Source organism: Cyprinus carpio, chromosome B15 (genome assembly GCF_018340385.1).
Source record: "Cyprinus carpio isolate SPL01 chromosome B15, ASM1834038v1, whole genome shotgun sequence".
Classification (NCBI taxonomy): domain Eukaryota; kingdom Metazoa; phylum Chordata; class Actinopteri; order Cypriniformes; family Cyprinidae; genus Cyprinus; species Cyprinus carpio.
The window spans coordinates 18449369-18475654 of NC_056611.1; the positions used below are offsets into that span (position 1 = coordinate 18449369).

The following is a 26286-nucleotide window of genomic DNA, read 5'->3' on the forward strand; positions in this document are numbered from 1 at the left end:
AATAAACTAAGGAGAACACAAACAAATTAGACCAAATACATAAAACATGAAACCAAAAGCACAAAATTTGCACATAGATAACAACACTATCTGGCGTGAGACACCTAAATCAAACACTGCAGCTGGAACTCTTGTCAGCTCTATTTCTCTCCTTCACGCAGGCAAAGACAATCATGAAGGAACTGCATTCAGAAAGATAGATTGGTCTATGATTTGCCTAAATTGACTACTTCCTTCCCACCTGTGCCGAAGCCGCTTCTTAAGAATGAATTTAATAAGAGGTGCCATTTGCATTTGACACTCTAAAGTGAAGCCCGTGTACATCTGCATTGAGAACTACATCTGTGATTTGATCTTCAAAAGTCTCTGAAAGTGAAGGGTGTGCCTATATTTAGTTGTCTCTCAGCCAGAGGTACGGCTGTTATGAATAAAAAAGGCATGTTAGAATAAAGTACAGTCCTTTGGCTGAATCGAAATTTCCAGCACAAAAGACAGAGAGGAAGGAAAAGGGGACGAATTAGGAACAGCGGGCAGAGAGAACTGGACTCTTTTGAAAGAGGACAGATAGAGGTTGTGAGAACAGGGTATCTAAAATCTTTCTGTGGTAAAAGGCAAGTCTTGCAGTCTTGTCACGTAGTACTAATTTGATTTCTCTGGTATGGGTGGAGCATAGTCAGGGAGTCTGAAAGTTATTAAATTTTTTGACCTGAAAGATGCACAATAAAAAAAAAAAAAAAAAAACAATGGCTATAGCAAACTCCTATGAAGTTCAGGATGGTCCTCAACACAGCTCGGGAAGATCTGAGGTGTCAATGTCTCACAGCAAAATGGAAAATGATTTTGAGCTTTGTTCCAGTGTTTAATAAATGGCTCTAAATGTACCTGTCGCAGAAGGAAGGCGACCACATCCGTGGATTCCCAGTACGAAGCGTGGAACAGATGAGGCAGAGCCACTGTAGGGAACGCTGTCAGGACGTCCGGACAGTACAGAGCGTAATCCAACCGCTTAGACCCCCACCAGTTGCTGGAAACTATTACATACACAGAAACAAACTATTTGGTATATGGTTTATATAAACTATATACAATTGTTCACAATTGTTTGAAATCAGTAAGATTTCTTTAAAGATTAAAGATCACAGTAGTGAAAAAGCAAATACCTGGCAACCACATAAGTTACAGTTATAATTGAGAGGACACTGTCACCTAATTAAAATTCATAAACCAGGGCTTATAATGTGTTTCCCCACATTTAAGACCGTTTTTATGTCCTTGTATAAAAAAGAAACATATAATAGAGAATAATGCTAAACATTATGGCACACTGTACCATTATATATATATCTCGTTAGAGATAGACAGATCTTGTAAGAATAAAGCAGTGCCAATAAAACTGCCATTTTTGGACTAATAACTGCCATTATGTCCTTTCTCTGCAGCTGAGATATGATCTACTTGAACAGAGTTACATACACTGCAGCAGGCCTTTTGGCAGCACAGAGAGCCGCTAACACTGCATTGCTTGGCTAGAGAGCAAAAAGCATTTCTAATTATGAGGTTTACGCAGTACTGAGTCTGACAAAAGATCAAAAGGCTTTAGATAAAGTTAGTAAGAGAGTTTAATATTGTGCCTGGAGCTCGCCCACCCGCTGCCCACTCACTGTTGGTGACGGTGCTGCTCAGCCTGCTCTCCCAGCAGCCAGATATCTGGCTGTCCATGCTGGTCAAACTGGACCTGCGGACCTCACCGGCCACCCGCCCACCTGCACTGTGCTCCTTCTGGGGAGAGGAGGAGTGCGAAGCGCCCACCAGAGCCGTGCTACCGGGCAGGAACACGTCAGGGTAGCTGTGGATCTCATCGACTGCAGAAAAAAAAACAGGTCATGGTGGAGAAAGTTGGATATGTAGAGTAGGGTTGGATCAATATCAGAATTTTGGCTTTGGTACAATATCTGCCTCTGGTACCGATAAAAATCAATACCTTAGATAGAACAAATGAAATGATTACATGAAACTAGGGTTGTCAAAAGAATCAGTCGTTTAATGCCAATATTTCTTGACCTATTTTTGTGGTTAACACATCCTTTTAAAAGAAAAAAAAATAATGTTCAAGTATTGGGTTCAGTAATTAATTTGGAAAGCATCTGGGAAATGCAAACCTACAGTTAATGCAAAGCTGCAATAATACAACAATTCTCTACATTTTATTTTTCATTTGATTGACTTTTCTCAACATCTCAAAAACTTAAATTATAATTTAAATTGACCAGCTCTGTTAAACATCTAAAAAAATTAATTAGATAAATTGTGAATATTAAACGTGTGTGTGTGTGTGTGTGTGTGTGTTTGTGTGTATATAACTATTCATATGTGTGTGTGTGTGTGTGTGTGTGTGTGTGTGTGTGTGTGTGTGGTATATACTATATATATATATATATATAATATATATATATATATATATATATATATATATATGTATAAAAACAGTAATAACTGATATGTGATAATCTGCCTCATTTTATGGATTTTCTTTGATTTCATGAAAAGTTTGTGAATATAAATGAATGCAGTACGTGTTTGTGTGTGAGAAAGACAGAAAGAAAGAGAACTGGCACGATTCTAGACAACACCACACCATGAGCCCAGAGGAGCCTGTTTAAATTGAATTTATAAAACCCTCAGCCACTGCACAACCAAAACAACAAAAGCCTCCCTTTCACTCTCAATATAAGTCACCACAACGTCAAACTATGTTTGTGCAACGGCCCTAAATGCTTCCTGACAGGGATCAAGCGCTCTCCTTTCCTCCCTCTTTGAGAACACAGAATGACATGCAGGCAGAAATTCTTTAAGGGTCCACCCTGGCTAATCTGTCCCTTTATATGCCTGCTGCCTCGTGCACACATGGCCTGTTATTTCTGACAGGGGTAAATTGAATCCATTTTCATTAGTCCAGCAGCCAGTGCAGAAAACATCCCATTAGTCTGGCCCACATTATGGGCGCAACCACATGCACGTGTGAGCCGGAATATATGTGTGTGTCACATTGGCAGCTGTGTCCCACTGACCACTACAGGTGGTAAAGATCACCTCTCCTCTGTCATTCCAGCAATTGGCTTCTCTCATTTGCCACTGCCATGGGCTCGCAAATGGCCAGGGTTTCAATTATGATGACAGTCACTGAATTGTGGGGGACAGGGATGGTTGGATGTCTGTAACAGACAAGAGCGTAGGAACAATCCGAAAAGTGAGGTGAGGAGAGATTTTAAATCATATCAGCATCTTTTCACAAGTATGATATGGTTTAAATGCCTAGTTGCCATAGATACAATCATATCCAAATTATTTTTCAATGCTGAAGTAAGCCATTTTCTATGAATGTGCAAGACCTGTGGTTCTTTAGCCACAGTAGGGAAATAACGAGAAGAACAACAAAGTGCAGTAAACAGTAAAACTGTTTGCACTACAAACCAGTTTGTTCAAAATTAAGATAATACATTAAAATAATATGGTAAGATACACCAGTTTGAAATATCATTATGCCCTTCATGACAACTGTGAGGGGGTGAATTTTTATATAATTCATCCGTTTAAATTAAAGCCCATTTTTGTTTATCCGCGAGTGATGCGCGATGATGCACTGCCAAGATGACAATGACTGGCTCCGCCCACTTTGGCCTTTAAATATGCTCTTCAGACCCCTACGGGTGACGTCATGGACACTACCTCCATGTTTTATACGGTCTATGAGCCAAACCCATAAAATGTACAAGTGGCCATGCTAACTAGGGCTTGGTAAAAAAATACTGATATCTCGATATTAATCGATTCTCATTTTTATGGAACGATATCGATTCTTAAATACCAAGAATCGATTAGTCTAGCCTGTTTTCAGTTAATGGATGGAACATCCCATCCAATATATTGCAATAAGCATTGTGCTTTGGTACTTTTAATATGAAACAAAATCTCAGATTTCAAATTCTGTCTGTTGTTGTATTGCAGTATTCAAACAATAAATGCTGTTTTGGCACTGTTTAATGTGAAGTGACAGATCGCTGTAGCGCCTCAGTTCAACAGCAAAGGCGCAAGTGAGCTAATCATCTCCTCCACATTAATACCAGTTTCAGCACAAAATAAACATGACTAAACATCCGAAGGTAGGTTAAAAGAAAGAGTACAACTTTACAATCCCTCTCATGTAATCGCACAATGAGTGTTTCTCTCAGCCGCACAAAGACGTCAATATAATGTCTTGTAAACAATGTCACATAACGTCACATTTACCTCAGAAAAACATATTCATGACCATAAACTCATTAGTCAGATAGAAAAATAAACTGTATAGAGGAGCATTTTCTTAAATATATGACCATATAACATGTTCATTATAAATTTTACTGTTTTTCAATGTTTAATTTATGTTTGAACAAATCCATCAAGATTTTATGACATCCACCATTGTTTATATATATATATATATATATATATATATATATATATATATATATATAGATATATATATATATATATATATATATATATATAAAACAACAACAAATTAAAGTAGAAATATTATTATGTACAGGTAATTGTAACTTTATTATTTTGTAATTGTAACTTTATTATAAGTGTAATTTTTACAAATCAGTCAATATTAACCTTCAATATTATAGTAATGTAGTACCAGCTGACTCTTGTGTATATTTTACAGCATTAGTTGAGATTTTTTTTTCCCTGAGAAAATTTGGCATATACTCGCTCTCACACATACATATTCTTCTCTTACATACACACATTTTCTTCAGACATACATACATTCTATATTATATATATATATATATATATATATATATATATATATATATATAGAGAGAGAGAGAGAGAGAGGAGAGAGAGAGAGAGAGAGAGGAGAGAGAGAGAGAGAGAGTAGAAATGTATGTATGTGAATGGAGAGTGTATGTGTGTGAAAGCATAAATATATGTATATGAAAGGAGAATGTAAGTGTGTGAGAGTGCCAGAATGAATTATGGCTTGTACGGCCCCTCACATGTATATGTATATGTATATGTATATGTATATGTATATGTAGAAAGATAGATATATATATAGATAGATAGATAGATAGATAGATAGATAGATAGATAGATAGATAGATAGATAGAGATAAAATAATAATAAAAATGTATGTGTAACAATTCTCAATGTTTTCGTAATCATAATTATGCTCAGTTTGTCATTCATGAACTGACACATTTTACCCCACCCTCCCAAACAAGGGATGAGGCGAGTTATAATGATTGGTATGACCCTGGTAATAGAGGTCTGGAAAAGGGGAAATGGATGGCTTGGAAACGAGCAGGGATGAGGGCTGGTGGACAGAGAGCACGATACTGATGCTAGGTGTGAATTCTAAGCAAGGGCAGCCCTATCAGTGCTGGTCATCAGAAAGAGCCTCTGCGATTTTATTGCTTTCCAGTCATGCTGACATCTCTGAGAGCTTGGCTAAGGCGTGTTCAGAATCTGCTTATGCCCGCTCCAAGTGTAGCCACAAACTGCAAAATGCTCCAGAGTGCCAAACTCTCCTATCTGGGTACAGTTTTGCAGAGTTAACCCCCACAGTCTCTCAGCTTGACCTTTTCCGAGGAGTTTTTGCCGGGCACAGGACGCTGCTTAATTTCTCATGTCACTAAAGGCCCTGGAGCCAGCTACAGAATACAAATTCACAGGAGCTCTCTCTTCAGAAAGCGTGGACTGGAATCAGACAGCACCATTACGCTAAACCCAGATGAACACAGGAAAGAGAAAGACGACTGCTCTATATGCAGACATTAGGAACAGGCAGGGAGACTGATCACACTTTCAATACAGAGTTCATTAGTGTTACCAAAGCTATCTAGTTAAGTGAGCGATGGGCTTTTTACAACAATCCCACTCATTCTTACCAAGATGAAGCATGCATATAAATGGTAGCAAGCATATTCTGGTGTGATCACGACACTGACGAAAACATTTGGGTGAGAGATTAGTTTGACAAATGAACAAACACTTGACTTGTGTACAGCTAAAAAGCACAGATGCAATGATAATACATTAAGGAGAATAACTGAAAGCATACAATTAAATAGCCACTTTCTAAGTTCATGAGTCACCCATTTAATTATACCTGAGAAGTGATACATGAGCAACAGAGGGAAAGTGATAGAGATAAGAGATACAGTACATGAAAACAGGGAAATTGGAGCAGGAAGGAGAAATCGGAGCATGTGACAGTGCTCCAGAATGTGACCATTATGCAGCAAATTAAAAGTTATTCAAAATTATAGATACATTTTATCAACATCAATGTGGTGTGGTCAGATCTTTAGAGTGCACGTGTGCCTCCATTTTTGGAATCAGTAAGAATTTTGAGAAAAAAAAGTTAATATTTTTGTTTAGCAAGGATGCATTAAATTGATGAAGTGACAGTAAAGACTTTTACACTGTTACAAAAAATGCTGCTTTTTATAAAATTCTATCCATCTAAGAATCCTGAAATAAAAGTCATTTTCATAAGTATTACACATGCATCAGGGTTTCAAAAAAATCATTAAGCAGTACAAATGTAGTTTTTTTTAAATGAAATGAAATGTTTTTTGAACATCTGCATATTATAATGATTTCTGAAGGATCTTATGACACTGAAGATTAGAGCAATGGCTGCTGAAAATTTAGCTTTGCCATCACAGGAAATATTACACTTTAAAATACATTAAATTAGAAAACAGCTACTTTCAGATATAATTATTTTGAATTAAATAAATGCAGCCTTGAGCTTAAGAGATTTATAAAACAAAAAGACGGCAGCGGCAAGGTGCAACATTCAACTTTTAGAAAAAAAAAAAAAAAAAAAAAAAAAAGGACACCGCACTGGAACACAAAAAGCAAGCTCAACTGAGCAAAAGGTCTTGCTCAAAATACTGGCTTAGCATGACTTATAAAACGACTGGGCAACTCTGAGAAGATTGAAGACTAAGGCACAGCATTTACTACTATGCTGTAGAATAACACGAGGGACCTTTGAGATGAGGGCGAGGTGGTATATGAGCTCTGGGCATGAGGGGCTGAAGGCAATGCGGAGTTGAGAGGAATAAAGAGTTCAGTGGAAAGAATCAGGCTGTTCTTCTGTGTAATGAGAAAAGGAACTCCATGATGTCGCTTCACATATGGATTTGGGATCGCGGTCCCCAGTTTCCAGCTACTTGAAATAAATGGCTCCGGATTCTCAGTCAGCCGGCAAATGAAATGAATCAATCAAAATGCACAGGAACAGCATAAACACGAAAACAGATGGATATCAGATACATTTTTCACATTAAAGGCCCGCTGAGTAAATCTGTAATGATTCATAATGAAAGAACCCTACACATGGGAGGCTGCTCCAGAGATACTCCATTAGGATGGCAATCATTAAGTACTGCATTAAAACAGAGCATGTGTGTGCGGTGTGTGTGTGCATGCATTAAATTAGACACATCCACGCCTCGGTATCTAACAAATATTGTGACATTCTTCGCTTATGATCAGCAGAGTGAGACTTGATGTAATTAAAAGTCAGTGTCACATTTCCTGTGAGACTCAGACTGTTCTCTCTCAATGGCTGATGCCTGTCTCTGTTGCATGAGTGTTGATGAGGGTTGTAAAGGTTTCACAGTTAATACTGTATGCATTTGCTTTCCTGTCAAATGATCTTAAAAACAGCTCATTTACACATCATATTTAAAGTGGAGTTATGGTCCTTCAGATTATTATCCTTAGGCATTTTCAAATGTGTTTACTATTCATTATTTCAGTTTGTTTTTGAATAAATTTTCATCTTTTAATCTTCTGAAAAGTCTGTTAGTTGAAATGACATTGAAAAATATTTAGTGTGTGTTTGTGTGTGTGTGTACTAGATGCAAACTTGAATACAAGCACTGACTGAAATAGCTTTAAAATACTAAAATTTATCAAATGACTAAATCTTAAATTAAAACTAAAATTAAAAGCTAATTCAAAATATTAATAAATACTATATTATATATTATATGAAAAATACTAAAACACTAGTTTAGCCAGATTCGTTATTTCTGTCATTGAAATGTTTCTTAAGGATACATCATTAGCTCAATAATATTTGTCCTAGTTCTAAGCCTAGCCTAGAATATAGAACAAGCCTAAAATGGATGACATGTAAGTTAAATATGTCTGCAAAGCAGGATAAAATATGCTCTAAATAAATCAGGACCTCATTACAGAGCGAGACACCAGCCTGCAGAACTTGGTAAAACTCCAGGGAATCTGACAGGGAGTAAAAGAATGTAAGGGGGACAAAAGGGGGGCACAGAATTGCTCAGGTTAGCAGTTATATGTCTGGGAAAGGAGGAAGTCGTAGAAAAATCCAGTGTAGTTTCTTCCCCAGAAAACCTTGTTAAAAGCCAAACCAGAATAATTCCTCAAAATAGCACACAGAAACAATTTGGCAAACCAAGATAAGCACATTACTGTGATAAAGCAGTTATGAATCATAATAAAAGGAATAAATGAGTGAATACTGCACTTTATTTGTGCATGTGGTTTAGCGGCGTACAGTATAATTGATTCTCAACGGGATATCTCACTCACCGATAAGGTTGGAACGACCGTCTCCCAGTGGATAACGCTGGTAGCGGGGCACAGGGAACGGAGGCAGTTTGTGGAATTGGGAGTGCAGCAACGGCTCGAGTCTAGAGGCCGACGGGTCAGAGGGGTAAAACAGGTTGAAGATCTGTGAACATGCAGGCCGGAGCTGAGACACTGCAGGATAAATAGAACAGATAAAGATGTCAAAATTAATTGTGAATATGATTGAGGAGGAAGAAAACATAACAGAAGTGTATACAGAGGACAATGCGCCCTTGACATTAATTGGAGAATTTCCACACCAACCCTGGACAGCTGGAAGCACAGTGCGTCTCATTGCAAGCACCAATCCAAGAGGACAACCCAGCAGAAAACAATCCGACACCTCAAAGTCAAAGCGACCTGGATTCAACATTAAACTGGTGCTGCTGCTCGGTCTCAGGTCTGTTCCATCCTGTATCAGACTAAATACACACACACAAAAGATGCCATTTACTTATAAAGTTACAGTATGCCACGTAGTTGTTGCCTTTGGCATTTTGGGAGTTATTTAAAGCAACAGTCCACACAAATATTTTCTCTGAATTTCCCTCAGGCCATTCAGGACATCTCACCAATGGATCCTCTGCAGTGAATGGGTGCCGTCAGAATAAGAGTCAAACAGCTGATAAAAACATCACAATAATCTGCAAGTAATCTACACAAATCCAGTTCATCTATTTCTGTCTTGTGAAGCAAAAAGCAGCATATATGTAAGAAACAAACCCATCAAAATGTGCATTTTTAAATTTAAATTGTTGCTTCCGGTTAAAATACAAGTCCTCTATTCATAATAATGCCTTCAACAGAAACTCCTGGATAGCCTGAGGGTGAGTACATTTTCTGCAAATTTTTATTTTTTGGTGAGCTATTCCTTCCAGAATTCCCAGACAGCTGTCCTCGCAGATATCAAAAAATGTGCATACCCTGATATAAAATCATATTCAACCCCAACGGATTACAGCAAGAATCTTTCTGTTGGACTGTCAACAACTGTTCTCACTGCATTTCAAATCTCCACTCTGTTTTCGCACATTGTTTGTCTTTATTACCATTATGCTAGGAGCGATGATAGAAAAGCTCTTAAAGACTCTGACTGGCTATCTCACCTCAGACTGTGTGTGAAAAGTGTGAAAAGGATGGGGTGTACAGGACCCCGGGGACAGATGATTGGGAGTGAAATGTAGTAGAGCTGAGGGGTATGGATGAACTAAGTGATAAGTCTCCCTCAGGTCCAGCGCTATCAGTCCTGGGTGAGAAAAAGTGCTTTTGTCCAGTACTCCTCTCAGCGGCCCTTTAGTGACTGAACAAAGGTGCAAGATATAAAAACCTATGACAAGATAACTTGCATTGTAAGGGCTGGTAATGAAAAGGTAGATCAATCATCAATAGGAAACCAGCATCATGGTGCCCTTAAGCCAGCATTTGTATAGGAAAAAACCTACTTAAATGCAAAAATAATTTAGCAAAATTTGTATTTTCTATATGGCAAATAAAATAAGTTTTATGTAACAGCAAATTTATTGCACACACATTTAAACATACAAAAAAGGGGGCTTGTTGATGCTTGTTGATGAATTGATGACCAATATATAAAACATGCATTTTGACAACATATTAGGCTGAATTACTAAATTAAGCATTTTTGTGATAGCACACATTGTAACTAGGAAATACTAAGTAAAAATAAATGCTGAAAATGTTACTACAATAAAATGAATATTACAGTATACTATGTTACAGTATATTACACTATAAATTACAGTATAATACTATATATTATATTTTAAATTATATATTTTAAAATATTAAACTTTAATAGTAAAAATTAACATGTAAAAATTGTTTCACTTAATACATTTATATTCAAAATAATAAATAAATAAAATTAAGCATTTAAATAAAGATTTTCCAAGAATGTTTCAGTACTCTCAAATATCCAGATTATAATATTAATTTTTCCTGATTGGCTTATGGGATTCAAGACTTCAGAACATGGGAAAGTACATTTTTATTTATTGTCATTTGTGCTCACATTTTATTTAAAACAGTTTATGTATTCCCCAGTGACTCAATTTATACCTTGACATGACACAGCTTAGCCCTAATCCGAAACTACATAAGAATACTACTTTATTTGATATATAATTTTATGCACAATGACATAAATTGTTAGCTATAACTGAGGTTATGGAATTCTATTGTTGTACACAGCAATATTCAGGAACTGTTTTAATAAAAAAGCTTTGCTGGAGACTTACAACAACAATAGTGCAGAGAAATCTCTCTTGCCACATCAATACCTTAATAGGATCATTTAGAAGATAAACAGTCAGATATTTGGTCCTTTGTTGCTGTGGCATTGAGCAACTTCTGCTTCAATCTCTCATACAGTATTCGCACACTGACTGCAGCTGGGACTATTAATAGCACTGCAGACAGACGCAACATGCCATCAAGCAGCCAATATTGATAAATTGGATTAAAGAAAAAATATGACATATATGGATGGCTTGTCCAGAGGGACACATCTGGGTAATCTTGTTCTGATTTCTTATTACAAAAAAGAAGTATATTATATAGAAGCATAGATAATACTAAGAAATTCTCCCTGCCATTGTTCAAAAAAATGACCACACCAATGATAATATGTCAGACTACTCAAAATCAAAAGCAACTTTGACACTCTTCAGATATTGTTTCTGCATGGAGAAAATATTGTAATAGATACACTTCTAGAAGCAGGTTAAAATTCTGGTGTGTGTTCTTTCAAGTATGCAGTACCTGCTGAGGAATGGGTGGTGCTGGCTGCCAGAGGACTCTCCATCAAACGAGTCGCTCTGTTTGCGGCTGAGTGGAGTTTTCCTGTTGCGGGTCTCACTGGGGGCAGATAAGTCAATGTTGCTCCTGCTAAGACGTTTGCTGGAGCTCAGACTCGGACTGACCTCAGGGTTATCCTGAACGTGTGGAAAATGTGAAACAGCTAGTTGAACAGAGTCATCGTTTATATAAATGTGCAAATGATATAAATGAGCACTAAAGTATAGTGTCTGGATGGTGTGACTGATGTGACAGCTGTTCTGTGCTCCCTGAAGATCACAGTAGTGTGATAGGAAAACCCACAGGAATTTGCTCAGAAGTTGCTCTTTCATAGCGCAGAAGACTTAAATGAGCTCTCAGTGATGTTTTTTTATCAACTTTGTCTCAGAGGGTTGAAAAGATAAAAAATAAACACAATTGAGACAATTATCGACATTCTGAGTTATAGTACAGAGCTATGATGTGGATAGAATAACTATGTCAATCTGTTATTAGCCAAGATTTAAGATGTTTTAATTTATCAGTATCAGTCAGTATTGGGCATTTCATTGTGCATGTACTATTTACCAACTTTTTAACCTTTATTTATTTTGGTAACACTCAGTGCTACTGAAAAAGTAGCTAGCTGCACTACAAAAGTTACTATCAAAAAGTATCTCTACATTGAAACTACTTTCAATTTTTATTATTATTATTATTTTATTTTTACATTTAACATTACAAATAACTGAATAATTGTTAATGAAGAATTCTAATAACGTTATAAGTAAAATATAATGAAGTTATTATAAGTAAGATATTTGGTGTTTAAAACAACATATTGTAATGCAGTCATGACTTCAAAGAGTAGGGTGAATTCTGGTTGATTGGGACACTTTTTCCAATTCATTTCAATTACAAAAAGTGTCCCAATTGTTTGATTTTGAAAACTAGCCGATTCACACAATAATAAAACATATATCTTGTATTAGTATATTCATTGCTTTAGAAGTATTTTTCATTGTTAGCTCATGTTAACTAATGTAGTAAACTAATGTTTACAAATGGAATCTTATTGTGAAGTGGTACATATATTTTTTCTTTGCCATCATCATCATTACAAGCATGAATAATGTAATATCACTGTTAAATGTAATATCATTTTAACATATCAGTATCAGCTGATTGCGAATTTCATTGTATGCACTTTTTACATCTATTTTCATATTGCACTTTATAAAGTTGTGATGCCTAAATCGGCTTGAAGCATTACAAAAATGACGGATTCTAGTTGTTAGTTTTTTATTTGTAATATATTTTGTGTAATATGTGGCATCTGTTTTAATTGTCAACAGTGTATCCCTAATCAGGTGTGTTTTAGTGTTTCTGTACATACCTTTAAGCTCTCTGTGCTGTTTTGTCGGCTGCTGTGTCGCGGGCTGTTGCTGAAACAGAGAGCATCGAAACACAGCACACCTCCCACACAGTCTCCCAACAAACACACCTGTACAAAACACACACACGCACACAAATTCAACCAGAATCAGTGCAGAGTTTCTCCATGCAATCAACACTGTCAGGCAAATCTCAGGATTGCATAATGACAGCTCAATCTACAGGGCAGCCTGACAGTCAATAACACATTTAATTAATCGTACAGAAACAACACAGCTGCAACTCTATGCTTTCCTGTTTGCTGTTGAGGAACATCTTTATGGTGAGCTCAAATAATGTATGGATGTTCCACAAACAAACAAATCCACAGGGCTAATTATCTGTGTCAACAACTGATGAGCCTGTGGCATGCTGTAAATGAACTACAACGCTATGCTTTGTCAAAAAGCACCCTAATTTTTTCCCCAAATCAGAAGGCTAATATGTTATTTAAGCACTATTTGAATGGTCCGACTCCCTAGAGAGTCAACACTTGACACGTAGCTCATAAACTGTAGTCACCACTTCAGGAAATCATTGTGCCTTCTAAATTGACAGGAGTGTGTTATTGGATTAATCATGTGAGATTATGGAGTAAGACGAGTGGAAAGACTCCCTCCTTTTCGTCTGTTTTGAATGACTCATCACTGATGAGTCACTTTCCCTGCCAGAGACCCACACACCCTTCCCACTGCTGCTCTGTACAGTTTGCCTTCCTAATACAAATCAGGGACCACCCTCATCTGCCTGTGTGGCCGAATCTCATTTGTTACGAAAAAATAGCCAAAAATGGTTTCAGAGCTGAAACTAAAATCTCAGCCACATTTACCATTGCACTGAAAAATTCCGAAAACAAAGTACTGTATGTTTTCAACAGAGGGCAACGGTCCTGCCTACTTTTCCCATGCTACTGGTATTTTTCCATTCGTCTTTATTTTTAAAAGGTCTTTGGTAAAGCATTATAAGCCATGATCCAAACCAACCATCTAGGAGGTGAATCACATTACAAATTTTTATTTAAAGCAAAAAAAGTACTTGGAAATTTGACAAAAAAGGAGAGAATTTACAACACTGTTTACTTAACAGCTTTAATAAGGGCAGACAACTAAAATCCCATGAAACACTGCAAATTATATATTTAACATAATTGAACAATGGTGAAATATAAAACGATTCTGGTAACATTTAAAGCCTTTATGTATAATGCATTATAAAAGTAGTTTTAATGCATTAATTATGCCTTGTAATGCACCTTATAGTGCATAGTACAATCTAATAAATAGTTGTAACCACAGTTAATACATTATAACACTTATCAATTCATTGTTACACTATGCATTTTAAATTAGGTATATGATAAGATACAGTATAATGTATTACAACACACATTATGAATAATTATAAGGCATTACACTCTTTAATAACCCTTTATAATACATTATACATAAAGGCTTTAAGTAAAGTGGTACCACGATTCTTCCAAAGTTGTTGAGAGCATAGCAAGATTGACTTGATTGATTAATTTGTTGTGATTCATGGGAGTGGGTGTTCCCCGTCATATTTTTTTTTTTTTTTTTTTTTTTTCACAATTTGCTCACAGCAACTTTTTGATTGGTGGAATTTTCTTTACACCTTCATGGCAAAAAAAAAAAAAAAAAAAAAAAAAAATAAAAAAAAAAAAAAAAAAAAAAAAAAAAAAAAAAAAAAAAAAAAAAAAAAAAAAAAAAAAAAAAAAAAAAAAAAAAAAAAAAAAAAAAAAAAAAATTAAATTAATGCAAAATCATGGCTTCGACAAAAGCATATACCATTAATTAACCTTGGAGCTCACAACAGGCCTGTCTTTAAATGCCCACTTAATGATCAGTTATTAGTTTCACTAAAAATCAATCAGCTTCTCTATGGAGAAAATGAATGGATTTTGTTGACTTCTGAAACCTGACTGTTGTTCTATAGGAATGTGCACAATTGTGAATATTGCACAAGGGTGAAAAAGTATTTAATGCTGCATTAATTAAAAGTAAGCTGCTTGGTTTGATTGGGACTTCTGTGAAAGCAAAGCTTTATGCATAAACCAAAATGTTGCTAATGTGAGCACACCTTGAGATTGATGGGTGCTCCTGAACTCACCTGCCCCGTGAACCCCTGTCCCTCTGGAGACTGCAGAAAGCTGTTGTACACCTGGTTGGCCCGAGCGATCACGGTCGCGACGGCGTCTTGGTAGTGCGGAGCAGCTATGGCGAGCAGAGGTAAAGCGGCCAGAGGTAGATGGTCTACGCTGCTGGACACGCAACTCTCGTCATAGCTATAAGGGTTCAGACTGTGGAAGTGAAGAGCATGTTAGTATCCAAACTGGTGACCCTTTGACAAAGCATCAGACACAAGACATTTTTGTTTTGCTACCTTCTGAACTTTAAAAGATTAAATGCACCATAAACTACATCAGTAAGTTTTTAAACACTGGACGCTTGGCAGGTGCCCCAGTACTTACTTAAGTTGATGCCACTCATTCATGTCAAAATGACTGATCACTCTTTTTAAGGAAAATCTGTTTCAGATGTTAGCTGTGTTTGGGAACATGGTAGCTGGTTTCTAGATGTAAATTGGTCATTAGCCAATCCAAGCTGGTCATTATCTGGTACTAGTTGGACATTAGCTGGATGACCAGCTACTATGTTCCAAAACCAGCCGAAACACTTTAAGTTAGAACAACCAACCAGTAGCTGGTTAGCTCATACTACCTAATGACTTGCTCAGAACATCTAATGAACTGCTGAAGTGCTGATTACCTGTTTTCACTAACTAATGTCCAGCTTGAACCAGCTAATGACCATCTTCGGCCAACTGGAGTAGCTAGACAAACTCATACCACCTAATGACCAGCTCAGACCAGCAGATGACCAGTTTTGACTGGCTAATAACCAGCTTAAACCAGCTAACAACCATCTTTGACCAGCTAGAATTGCTAGACAAGCTCATACTACTAAAAACCAGCTTTAAGTAGCTAATGACCACTGTACACCAACTAATTACCATTTTAGACCAGCTAGAAACTGATTACCATTTTCCAATTCACAGCAAAAAGGTTTTCAGCAGAGATGATTTAAATGCATGACTCAGGTCAGAGAGATGACGATGACCCAATGTGAGAAGAAGAATTGCGGAGAAGCCTGAGGTGCTTTATCATGCTGCACTGCATGAGTCCACAGAATAAAATAAAGAGAAAACTGAAAGATTGCCCTGCCTTAACATTGTCACCTTGAACAGCTGTGCTAACCTCAGAGCCATCGATCAAGCACAGTGATTAGCGCCCCGAAGGCTCTGACAGAGAGACAGCAGTGCTTGGGGTGGTAGGACTAATGATGGAGGGGTACAGGCTTTTTATAGCCCAGGCCAGGATTGGGGCAAGAGCTTTACCTATTTGAGGAGAACACACCACCAAGTGGTCTAATTGTGCAAAATTCTAAATTTGATAACTCTTTCCCCACCAGCATTTTTGAAAAAAGTTGCCAGGCACCACCAGCAATTTTGATGATTTTCACTAAAATTTGATGGCCTACAGTATATTTTGCTGTATGAATATTTGAATATGCAATTCAATATGCTACTTTTAAACAAAAAATCTGTTTTATTCTAGCTTAAAGCATTCTTTTTTTTATCAACACTTGAATATAGGTAGGTTTCATAAAAATTTATAATTTTGAGCAAAAAGGTGAGAAAATCACATTTTTAATAAAAACTACATCTGGATAATATTCAGTACGATTATCAAAGCATAAATCCAGTAAATCGCTTCCATCAACATCTCCAAAGCTTGCACAGCCATATACCACTTCCTGGATCATCATTTTACTCCATAACATCATGCAGTTTTAATTTATATGCTGTCTATTGCTGATGATCACATTATTTATCATATACATCTGTTCACGCGTGTTTTTGTTCGGGATGTTTTGTACTCGTTCAAAAGATGTCTAATAGCGCCCCCGAGTGTATAACAGTGAAAACACGAAAAGCCGTAAAAACTCGTCAATGGCGGGGAAGCGTTGTCTTCTAAATGACGAGATAACTCGTCAATGGCGGGGAAAAAAGAATTCAAACACAACACAGGTAAGGCATTCTGGGTAATGAATAGTTTGTCCATCCATCTGTCGATCGATCCATAGATCCACCCATCTATCTGTCGATCCATAGATCCATCCATCCATCCATGTGCAAGGCCTATAAACATTCAAACCTTAAGGCTTTAAATATTTTTTCAGAACTTTTAAACAAGGCTTCACTTACAATTAGAAGTTAGAATTTCAAATGATTTTAATTCAACTTCTTTACATTTAAATTTCAACTGCGATTCCACATCCCGTTTGCTGCCTCAATACAAAACCAATGTGAAATCAAGTTTTGATTTGGACTTTAACAGGCATTCTCATTTCAAATCTGAATGGCGCCAAACTCTGGTTTGAAATGTCAGTGATGTGCAGAGCGAAGATAAGAAACTTCCCAGGAGTGTAGTTGTGATAGGCTGCTGCTTGGCGAAGTGTGGCACAGGCTACTGGTGATAAATGACTGTTGAAGGAGAAGCCTCCAAGTGGAAATGAGCAAGTAACAAATGGATCTATCTACTGGAGACCTGAAAATGTAGTGAAGCTCCTTTTATCATCCTTTTGACTGGGAAAACTATGTAGCTCTAGGAGGGCTGTGAAGGAAGTCACAGAGAAGTCACTTCTCTGATTATAATGACAACCCATAAGCTCATTGTAATCAGTCTTCACTGACATTGCCTGTGCAACACAAAAGCAGGTCCCATTTGCATCTTACTCACAGGAAGGCAAAGCCTGCTTTTTTCCCCCCTTCTTGTTAATAATCTACTGCTATTTTTCTTCTCTAAAATTTCCTCCAAACTGCATTCTGGCCACTGATCTTTACCCTGACTCCTTACAAGGCTAGGCTAATGCGCTATGACCCAGTGTGAACAATAATTCCTGCTATGTTTACATGAACTGGAGAAGGACATAGCCATTACAGTAACAAGCCTGCAGACCAGGGGCCAGCCCTGTTAGACATGCTCCACAGCAGGAGAGGGTTCAAAGAGCACCTCCAAACCTCTCAGTATGGCCCCTCACCGGATTCATTATTTATTTACACAGTCTGTAATTAATGTTTGGCCCATGCTAGCAGCTGGCATTGTTGCTGGGGTGCTGATTACCTCACTAATATGAATATGGCAGGCTGGGTAATGAAGTCTAACAACCTGCCATTTTTTTTTAAGAGTAATGACAGTCTTTTCTGAGACTTTTTAGTTCTCATAGCTCTTAAGTGTAGCCTTGCTGGCTGTTAGAAATGGCTGTCCTTCATGAAATCAAATGGCTATAGTAAGAAAAATAACAATGATAAACTGTAATTATAAATTAAGTTACAAAAAGAAACATGTAATGTATAAAACGTTTGCCAGAAAGAAACCATTAGGTCTAGGCAAAGCTGTTTTTCTGTGTTGGGTGGTTGCTATGCAATTTTCTGATCTGTTTTAACATGCCAACTTTGTTGCTAGGCTGTTCGAGGTGGATGCTAGCACTGATTTAGTGTTCTCTGTGGTTGCCAGGTGGTTACTTCAGTTAGAAGGTAAGTCTGCGCCTTTCTCTGCAAGGTGAAAATTTAAAGTAAAATTGCTTGGAAAAGTACTAGCACACCTCTTCTCAACAAGCAGCATGATTTGAGGTGTTATTCATGTCCGTAGTAGAAACGGCATCTTAAGAACCATTGTCTGTCAAAAAATGTCTTTATCTTTGAACTGCCTGCACTCTTTACCTGAGGGGAGTAAAGAAGAAATCTCACCAGAAAAAAAGCTATTGAGGAAACTGCAAGGAAATTCAGAGAGAAGAAGAAAGAGAATGAACACTGAACTTTCCTGTTTGCCATAAAATTTTGATCAGATGTTCATCTAGTTTCCCTCCCTTAAGCTGTGAATACTAAGCTCTTGTACAAGAAAATGTTAGCTTAGTACTAGCAATTGTGAATTTAAACAAGCAAAGGCCTGCAGTAATGCAAAAAGTGAAAGCATGTAGCAGTACAAAGGTACATTGTTGAGAGCGGATAATAAAATTAGGATAGTTTGAAATCTGTTACGGTACTGAATTACCATTTAGATACAAAATAATACCATTGTGTTACCATTTTACATGTCCAAAAATGGACATTATTTTTTTTTTTAATTTTTATTAATACTTCTATTAAGCAAGGACTTTCAGCAATTGATCAAAATTGACAGTAAAGACATTTTAAATGTTACATAATACTTCTACTTCAAATAAATGTTTTTCTTTTTGTACTTTCCATTTATTAATCAATATACCTGAAAAAAGTATCAGCGTTTCCACAAAAATATTGAACTGTTTCAACACTGATAATAATAAATGTTTCTTAAGCACTAAACCAGCATATTAGAATAATTTCTGAAGGATCATGTGATACTGAAGACTGAAGTAATGGCTGCTGAAAACTCATTTTTTGCCATTACTAGAATACATTTAAATATATTTAAATAGAAAACATTTATTACAAGCTGTAATATTTCAAAACGTTGCTTTTGAAAATTCTGTATATAACACCACAGTCTTAACTCTCTCTTATGAATATCAAGTGCAAATAAATAACACAAGAATTTATCCATCAATCTAATGTCTTACTAATCCTAACATATTAATTCTACCACCCTCATTAATGATGTTAGTATGACTCACACTAGCAGAAGTGACCCCTGTTCAAAGACAAAACCTTCCAAGCCTACTCAGAGCAAATGAAGATCCCTGTACTCCCTGCTAGTCTGCTCCTCAGGCGATGACTGTTGGGTCTCAAAATAACCTAGCTCCAGCTGAGGAAGGCAAGAGGAAGGAGTTTTGATCAATAACACACCTTTAGACTGCCAAAAAACCTCTTGCAAAAACACAAGCTGAAATTCATCTGTTTGAAGATCTAATTTGCAGGAGCATCTATCTCATTATCAATCTCATTTCTGTTTCTAATGCATTAGCTCTCATTAATGAGATCTCTCTTCCAACCATTAGGGCCAATAGGGCTCAGATAAAAGATATTTATCTGAAAGCTACATCTTTCTATCACTCAATCAACATAAGATTGGTAAATAGTAAATATTTCCTCATCCTTTCCATGATGTCAGGGAGCTAACATCTGCCACGAACAATCCATTAATTTATAACAACAGCTCTAAATTTGTCTTAAAGTTGAAGGGCGTAATTTTTTTCAATGTTGATATATTATCTCCTACACCAGTTTATGCTATAAACAAAAGTCCATAACTATAAATATGCGATATTTACAAGGTTAGAGTTCTTGCATTTTAGACACAATATGCTTTGTCTGTTTTTGCTCTGCCAATGAAAGTAGCTCCAAACAAAGGCAACACACTTACTTGTTGTTGAATGAGTCAGTATCTTTTTTTTGGGGGGGGGGGGGTGGGCAGTAGTCGAGCAAGTGAATGAGTAAGTAACTAACTTGTTCCTGAATAAATCAGAATCATGTAACAAATCAGTTAAGTGAATAGCTCATTTCTGAATGAATCAGTATTTTTGAACAAATCAGTTGAGTAACTGATTCAATGACTCACTTGTTCCTGAATGAATCAGAATCATGAAACAAATCAGTTAAGTGAATGATTTAATGACTAACTCATTTCTGAATGAATCAGTATTTTTGAACAAATCAGTTGAGTAAATGATTCAATGACTCACTTGTTCCTGAATGAATCAGAATCATGAAACAAATCAGTTAAGTGAATGATTTAATGACTCATTCAATCATGAATTAATCAAGGGAATGGTTTAATACCTTGTTCTTAAACAAATCAGTGTTTTTGAACAAGTCAGTTAAGGGAACAATTCAATGACTCACTTTTGCCTGAATGAATATGTATCAGAGTCTTTTAACAAATCGGCTAATTGTGCAATTCAGTGACTCACTGACAGTCACTTGTCGCCAGCCACTGACATAAGTATGTAACAGCCAGTCAAATCTCCATCTCAATGCACAGACCGAGAGTTTGTGCAAGCAAAATGAAACTGGAGAGTCAAATCTCCATATCAATGCACAGACTGACAGTTTGTTATTCTTTATATATATATACTGATTAAAAAAAAAAAAAAATTATGGAAACATTACTATTTTTAATGTTTTTAAAAAGAAGTTTCTTATGCTCATCAAGCCTGCATTTATTTGATCAAAAATACAGAAAAACAGTAATATTGTGAAATATTATTATAAAAAATACTAATATTTTTCTATTTGAATATACTGTTAAAAAATAATTTATTCCTGTGATGCACAGCTGAATTTTCAGCATCATTACTCCAGCCTTCAGTGTCACATGTAACATCCAGTCTATCACATGATCATTTAGAAATCATTCTAATATTCTGATTTATTATGATTGTTGGAAACAGTTCTGCTGTCTAATACATTTGATGAATAAAAAGGTTAAAAAGAACTGCATTTATTCAAAAGAATAAAAAAAATCTAATAATATATATTCTAATAATATATTTTCTTTACTATCACTTTTTATCAATTTAACACATTCTTGCTGAATAAAAGTATTGATTTTATTTTAAAAAAAAAAGAAAGAAAAAAATATTACTGACCCCAAATTACTGACCAGTAGTGTATATTGTTTTTACAAAATATTTATATTTTAAAAACATAGCTTCTTTTTTTTTTTTTTTTTTACTTTTTATTCATCAAAAAAAGTATCACATGTTCTGAAAAAATATTAAGCAGCAGAAATGTTTTCCAACTTTGCTAATGAATCTTCATATTAGAATGATTTCTAAAGGATCATGTTGATAATGATCCTAAAAATTCAGCTTTGCATCACAGAAATAAATGATAATTTAAAGTATAATAAATTTAAAAACAATATTTTAAATTGTAATAATATATCACAATATTAAATTTTTTTCTGTATTTTTGATCAAATAAATGCAGGCTTGATGAGCAGAAGAAACTTCTTTCAAAAACATTAAAAATAGTAATGTTTCCAAACTTTTGGTCTGTACTGTATATATATATATATATATATATATATATATATATATATATATATATATATATATATATATATATATATATATATATATATATACACACACACACACACACACACACACCACACACACAGTTTGTGCAAGCAAAATGAAACTGGAGATGTATATATGTAAAGTAGGACACAAGTAAGCAAACTAAAGAAGCATAAATTGTCGACAGACTAGTTGGTCCCATAATAAAATGTTTAAATAGTCAAAGATTCAGGCTGAAGTCTAACGAGGAGTTACAGGTTGTCTAGGTCCAAAGCACAAGAGGAAGACTGAGCAAACTTACACCACCAAAACTCACAGGTGGTACTGTTTTTGAGAGACAAATCAGTGTGCACCTTCTTCCCATCTAAGCTGTGACAGAGCCCCAAATTGTTTTACTCTGGGAATCGCGTATTGAATTGACTTGCACACCGTGCGTCGGTGAGAGAAAATCAATGTGGAAGCTTTTTTACCAGAGTTGCTAATTGGAAATGCTGTGTAGAGGTGGCAAATACAAAGCTCCATAACATTCCGCCCCTCCTTTTCTTTTGTGTGCTTCCTTTCCACAAACACTAATGCATGTGTGAGTGTCTTGTGTGTGTGAGTCGCTGCTTCATACACACACTGTAAAGCCACATCTGTAAGCACATCTCATTAAAAGAGGAAAATCATTATCAGCAGCGATGGCTTGACAGGACACCACAGGTCTCAAAGACAATTCCCAAAGCTCTTAAACTGAGGAAATGAGAACATACACGCATGGCAGCTGTACTGAAAAAAGATGTGTGCACTATAAAAGGGGCTCAAAACACAGCAGCGAGCTGTTTACATCTGAAATGTCTGTCAAGGGGGAGAGAGCAGTGAACATTAACTGAGTGATTCTCACAAAAACATGTCCAGGTCACATTTCACCTCAACATTAATGAATAAAGAAAATTGAGCCAGTAAAACACTTTTCATTGAAATAAAATGATATATAATTAAGGCAGCAACAACTGAAATTAAAACTAATAAAAACGGCTATGAAAAAAGAAAAACGTGAGAAGTCAAAAAAGAAGGCTGCAGGAAGGATGAAAAATTAAAAATGAATATAATTACTTACATATATTAATTAAAATATACATTTCATGCACAATCTGAAAAAAAGTCAAACTGCAAAATAAATAAATATTTACTTCAACAAAATATCCTTTTAATTTGTTGTTTTGATTTTGGAGCGAAATGTGATTTGGACAGGTTTCGTAGATTCACCCCATTGTTTAGTCCTCTCCAACAAGCTGCCAGATCTCAGCAGGAGATCAAATCAGCCAAGTCTCTTCCTGGAGAACCAGAGCTTACCAATGTTGTTTTGGTTTAAGTAACGAGTAAACTGACCGCCTATGCCTTCATTAATCCTGTGGGAAGCAAAAGGAAGTTGTGTTTATGAAAAAAAACCTCATTGTGTGATTGTAAGGGTGTGTGTTTGTGTGTATTTTGTATCCAGGGAGCACGATTATTACCTGCAACAATTACTCAGTCTCTCCCAGTAGGCTTTTGTTCTTTATTATATCACTTTTATTATATCCCCCTTTCTCAGCACTGGACAAACGCAGACAGATAGACTAAAAACTACTCATGGTTTCTGCATCTATCCCTTTGTCCTTTGCTCAGGTCAGTTTAATACTCACTGCAGCTACAGCCACTGTACCATAAAACCACAGCAAAAGAGCAAATGCAGTTTATATGTCACTCATGAACAGGGTTTACCATGTTAGCCATCTCTGTGGTACGCCAATGACTGACATTTTTTTTTAATGTGTGTACCATGGGAGTGGGCAGAGATTGTGATCATGTGATCAAAGACCCTTTCTGACTCTATGGAGCTCCTCCATCTTCATTGCTTCACCCAGGTGATGACAAAGACACAAAAAAAGCCACAAAATCTATAGAAAAAAATCCCTCAGAAGAGCCCTGAGCCACTGAGCTCTTGAAGCAATGGATCCGGTTTCAAAGCTTAAAGGGAGTCTGTTCATTATAAAGGCTGATTCTCACAGAAAGCATTAGCGTTACATGCTTACTTGGGGCTGTCTTCTTACCACTTATTCGTTTCATCCCTTATAAACGAAAAGCAGCATAGAGGGATGACTAAATTCATTATGTCTCATCACGGTAAGCTTAGGCTTTGAATCTTATCTGCACTCTTTTCTACCTGCATGAGATGAAGAGATGTTGTGCGAAAGGCATTGGAATTAATAAATGTTTCATGGATTCTCCTTAATCTTGTAAATTATCTGTAGTAGAAGGCAAATGTGGGTTTACTTGGGAACACAAATTTGTAAAATACTCTTAAATGTTGTTAGATTAAACTTTTTTGCTTTTTGTTCTGTAAATAATTTTAAATGGTTATTGTCACTGGATTCTTTAATAACTTTAATACAGAAATTCTATTGTATAAATAAGGGTTGCAACATCTAAAAATTATTATTATTATTTTTTGTAAAAAATACTGCATTCCCTTGTGGACTTTTCCATGTGAAAATTAAAAAGAATTAAAAACTACTTAATTTAATAGAGTAGTGTCTGTAAAGAGCTTTTATTTTGTTTGTTTATTTTTTTGAAAGAAATTAATACTTTTATTCAACAAGGATGCAAAAAAATGGATCAAAGATCAAAGTAAAGACATGTACAATGTACAACTAAATGCTGTTCTTTTGAACTTTCTATTCATCACAGAATCCTGAAAAACTGTGTCCACAAACATTTTATTATCAGTTGTCAACTGATAATAAGACATGTCTCTTTAACAGCAAATCAGACTGGGGTTACGTCTGCTGAAAATTCAGGTTTTGCCATCACAGGAATACATTTCATTTTACAATATATTCAAAAAATAAATATCATTATTAAATAATATTTCACATACTGCATACTGTATTTTTGATCATAAAAATGCAGTCCTGGTGAGCATTAGAGACTTTCAAAAACATTATTTTATCTTCTGACCCAAAACTTGTGAACAGTGGTGCACCAGGGGGCCAATGGGCTCTTATTTAAGGACATAAATTTGTAAAATGTTTTTCAAATGTTCTTCAGCTGAAGTCGAGTTGCTCAGCTAGTTCATAAAACCAACTCCCAAGACTGCCCAATGACTGAATCTGCATGCATTTCCCCATAAAAACTAGTTTCATTCTTTTAGCCAGTTTCACCTGAGGGTTTTCCAATGACATCACAGCAAAACTTCTAATTATGTGGCATCTCCTTCATAGTGTATATGCACAATAGAGCAAAACATTCCATTCTAGGATTTTCAGCCATAGTACTGCTGGAAGGAAACAGTAATGGTATCAGGTACTAGCATGCATGGTATTAACTTCAAAGAATACCATGGCCCATTTCCAAAAAACATGGTCATTAAAAGTGGCTTTCAGTAATAGCTACTTACTTTGACACAAGGCAGAAGGCCTCAGCGCATACGGCCGGGCATGGCACCAACTTGATGACGACATGCTGAGCTGCAGCTTGGAAATGAGCTTGAGACACTTTTTCCAGCACTGAGGACAGGGTGTTTACATCTGCGTTCTTCGCGCCTGGGTCTCCGCCCGCTAGGTCCAGTATGTTTCCCCCGTGAACCACCAACACCAGCACATGCGTTTGACATTTGTTCTGGTGAACAAGGGACATGGAAAGGTCACGGCACAATATCATAGAAAAGAAAGCAGTAGTACACTGAATATTCAAAAAGATCATCTTACCTCAGCTTCCTCTAAACCGTCAATGCTAGTCTGTGGGACACATTTTGGCCTCCTCACACGGTACAGATTCTCTGACCCCATTAAGGAAAGAGCATGAGATGGATAAATGGGATATATATAAAAAAGAGAGAGAGAGAGAAGGTGATTTTAGCCACTTTGCACAGATTCACAGCAAACAGAACCACAAATGATTATTGATCCTACAAAGCCCACTCATCCCCCTTTCATTAATGATTTTACCTTCCATTTATTTTCTTCATAAGATGACACAGAAAATGTAGCATTATCATCAAAGCCACATACTGGTACCATCATATTTCAAAACACGTCAATAGGAAACAGACAGAGCTTGGGATTTGTATCAGACAAAGCCCTTCATTTGGATGTTGGCTGGTGTCATACAAAAATAACAAAACCAAGTAACAAATTACACACAAGAGGAAGTGAACAGAACCAACAAAAAGCCTTTCGGTGTCTCTGAATCTCCAAATAAGACCGCTGGCCTTCAGCCAAAGTCATTACACCCCACCTTCACCATTCCGCGCTCTATTTTTTTTCTATT

At 36.2% G+C, this 26286-nt stretch overlaps 1 protein-coding gene across 1 annotated transcript in view; it reads right to left on the reverse strand.

The window, feature by feature from the left end:
* LOC109056116 (membrane-associated phosphatidylinositol transfer protein 3-like) overlaps positions 1–26286 on the reverse strand; it is a 73000-nt gene that overhangs the window by 13833 nt on the left and 32881 nt on the right. The window contains exons 4-12 of the mRNA XM_042739609.1: positions 25725–25795; positions 25415–25635; positions 15041–15230; positions 12876–12983; positions 11465–11637; positions 8948–9105; positions 8645–8815; positions 1662–1862; positions 883–1031 (exon numbers count right to left, since the gene is read on the reverse strand). Of these exons, the coding sequence (XP_042595543.1) occupies positions 883–1031; positions 1662–1862; positions 8645–8815; positions 8948–9105; positions 11465–11637; positions 12876–12983; positions 15041–15230; positions 25415–25635; positions 25725–25795 (1442 nt within the window). The remainder of the gene's footprint in view (positions 1–882; positions 1032–1661; positions 1863–8644; positions 8816–8947; positions 9106–11464; positions 11638–12875; positions 12984–15040; positions 15231–25414; positions 25636–25724; positions 25796–26286) is intronic.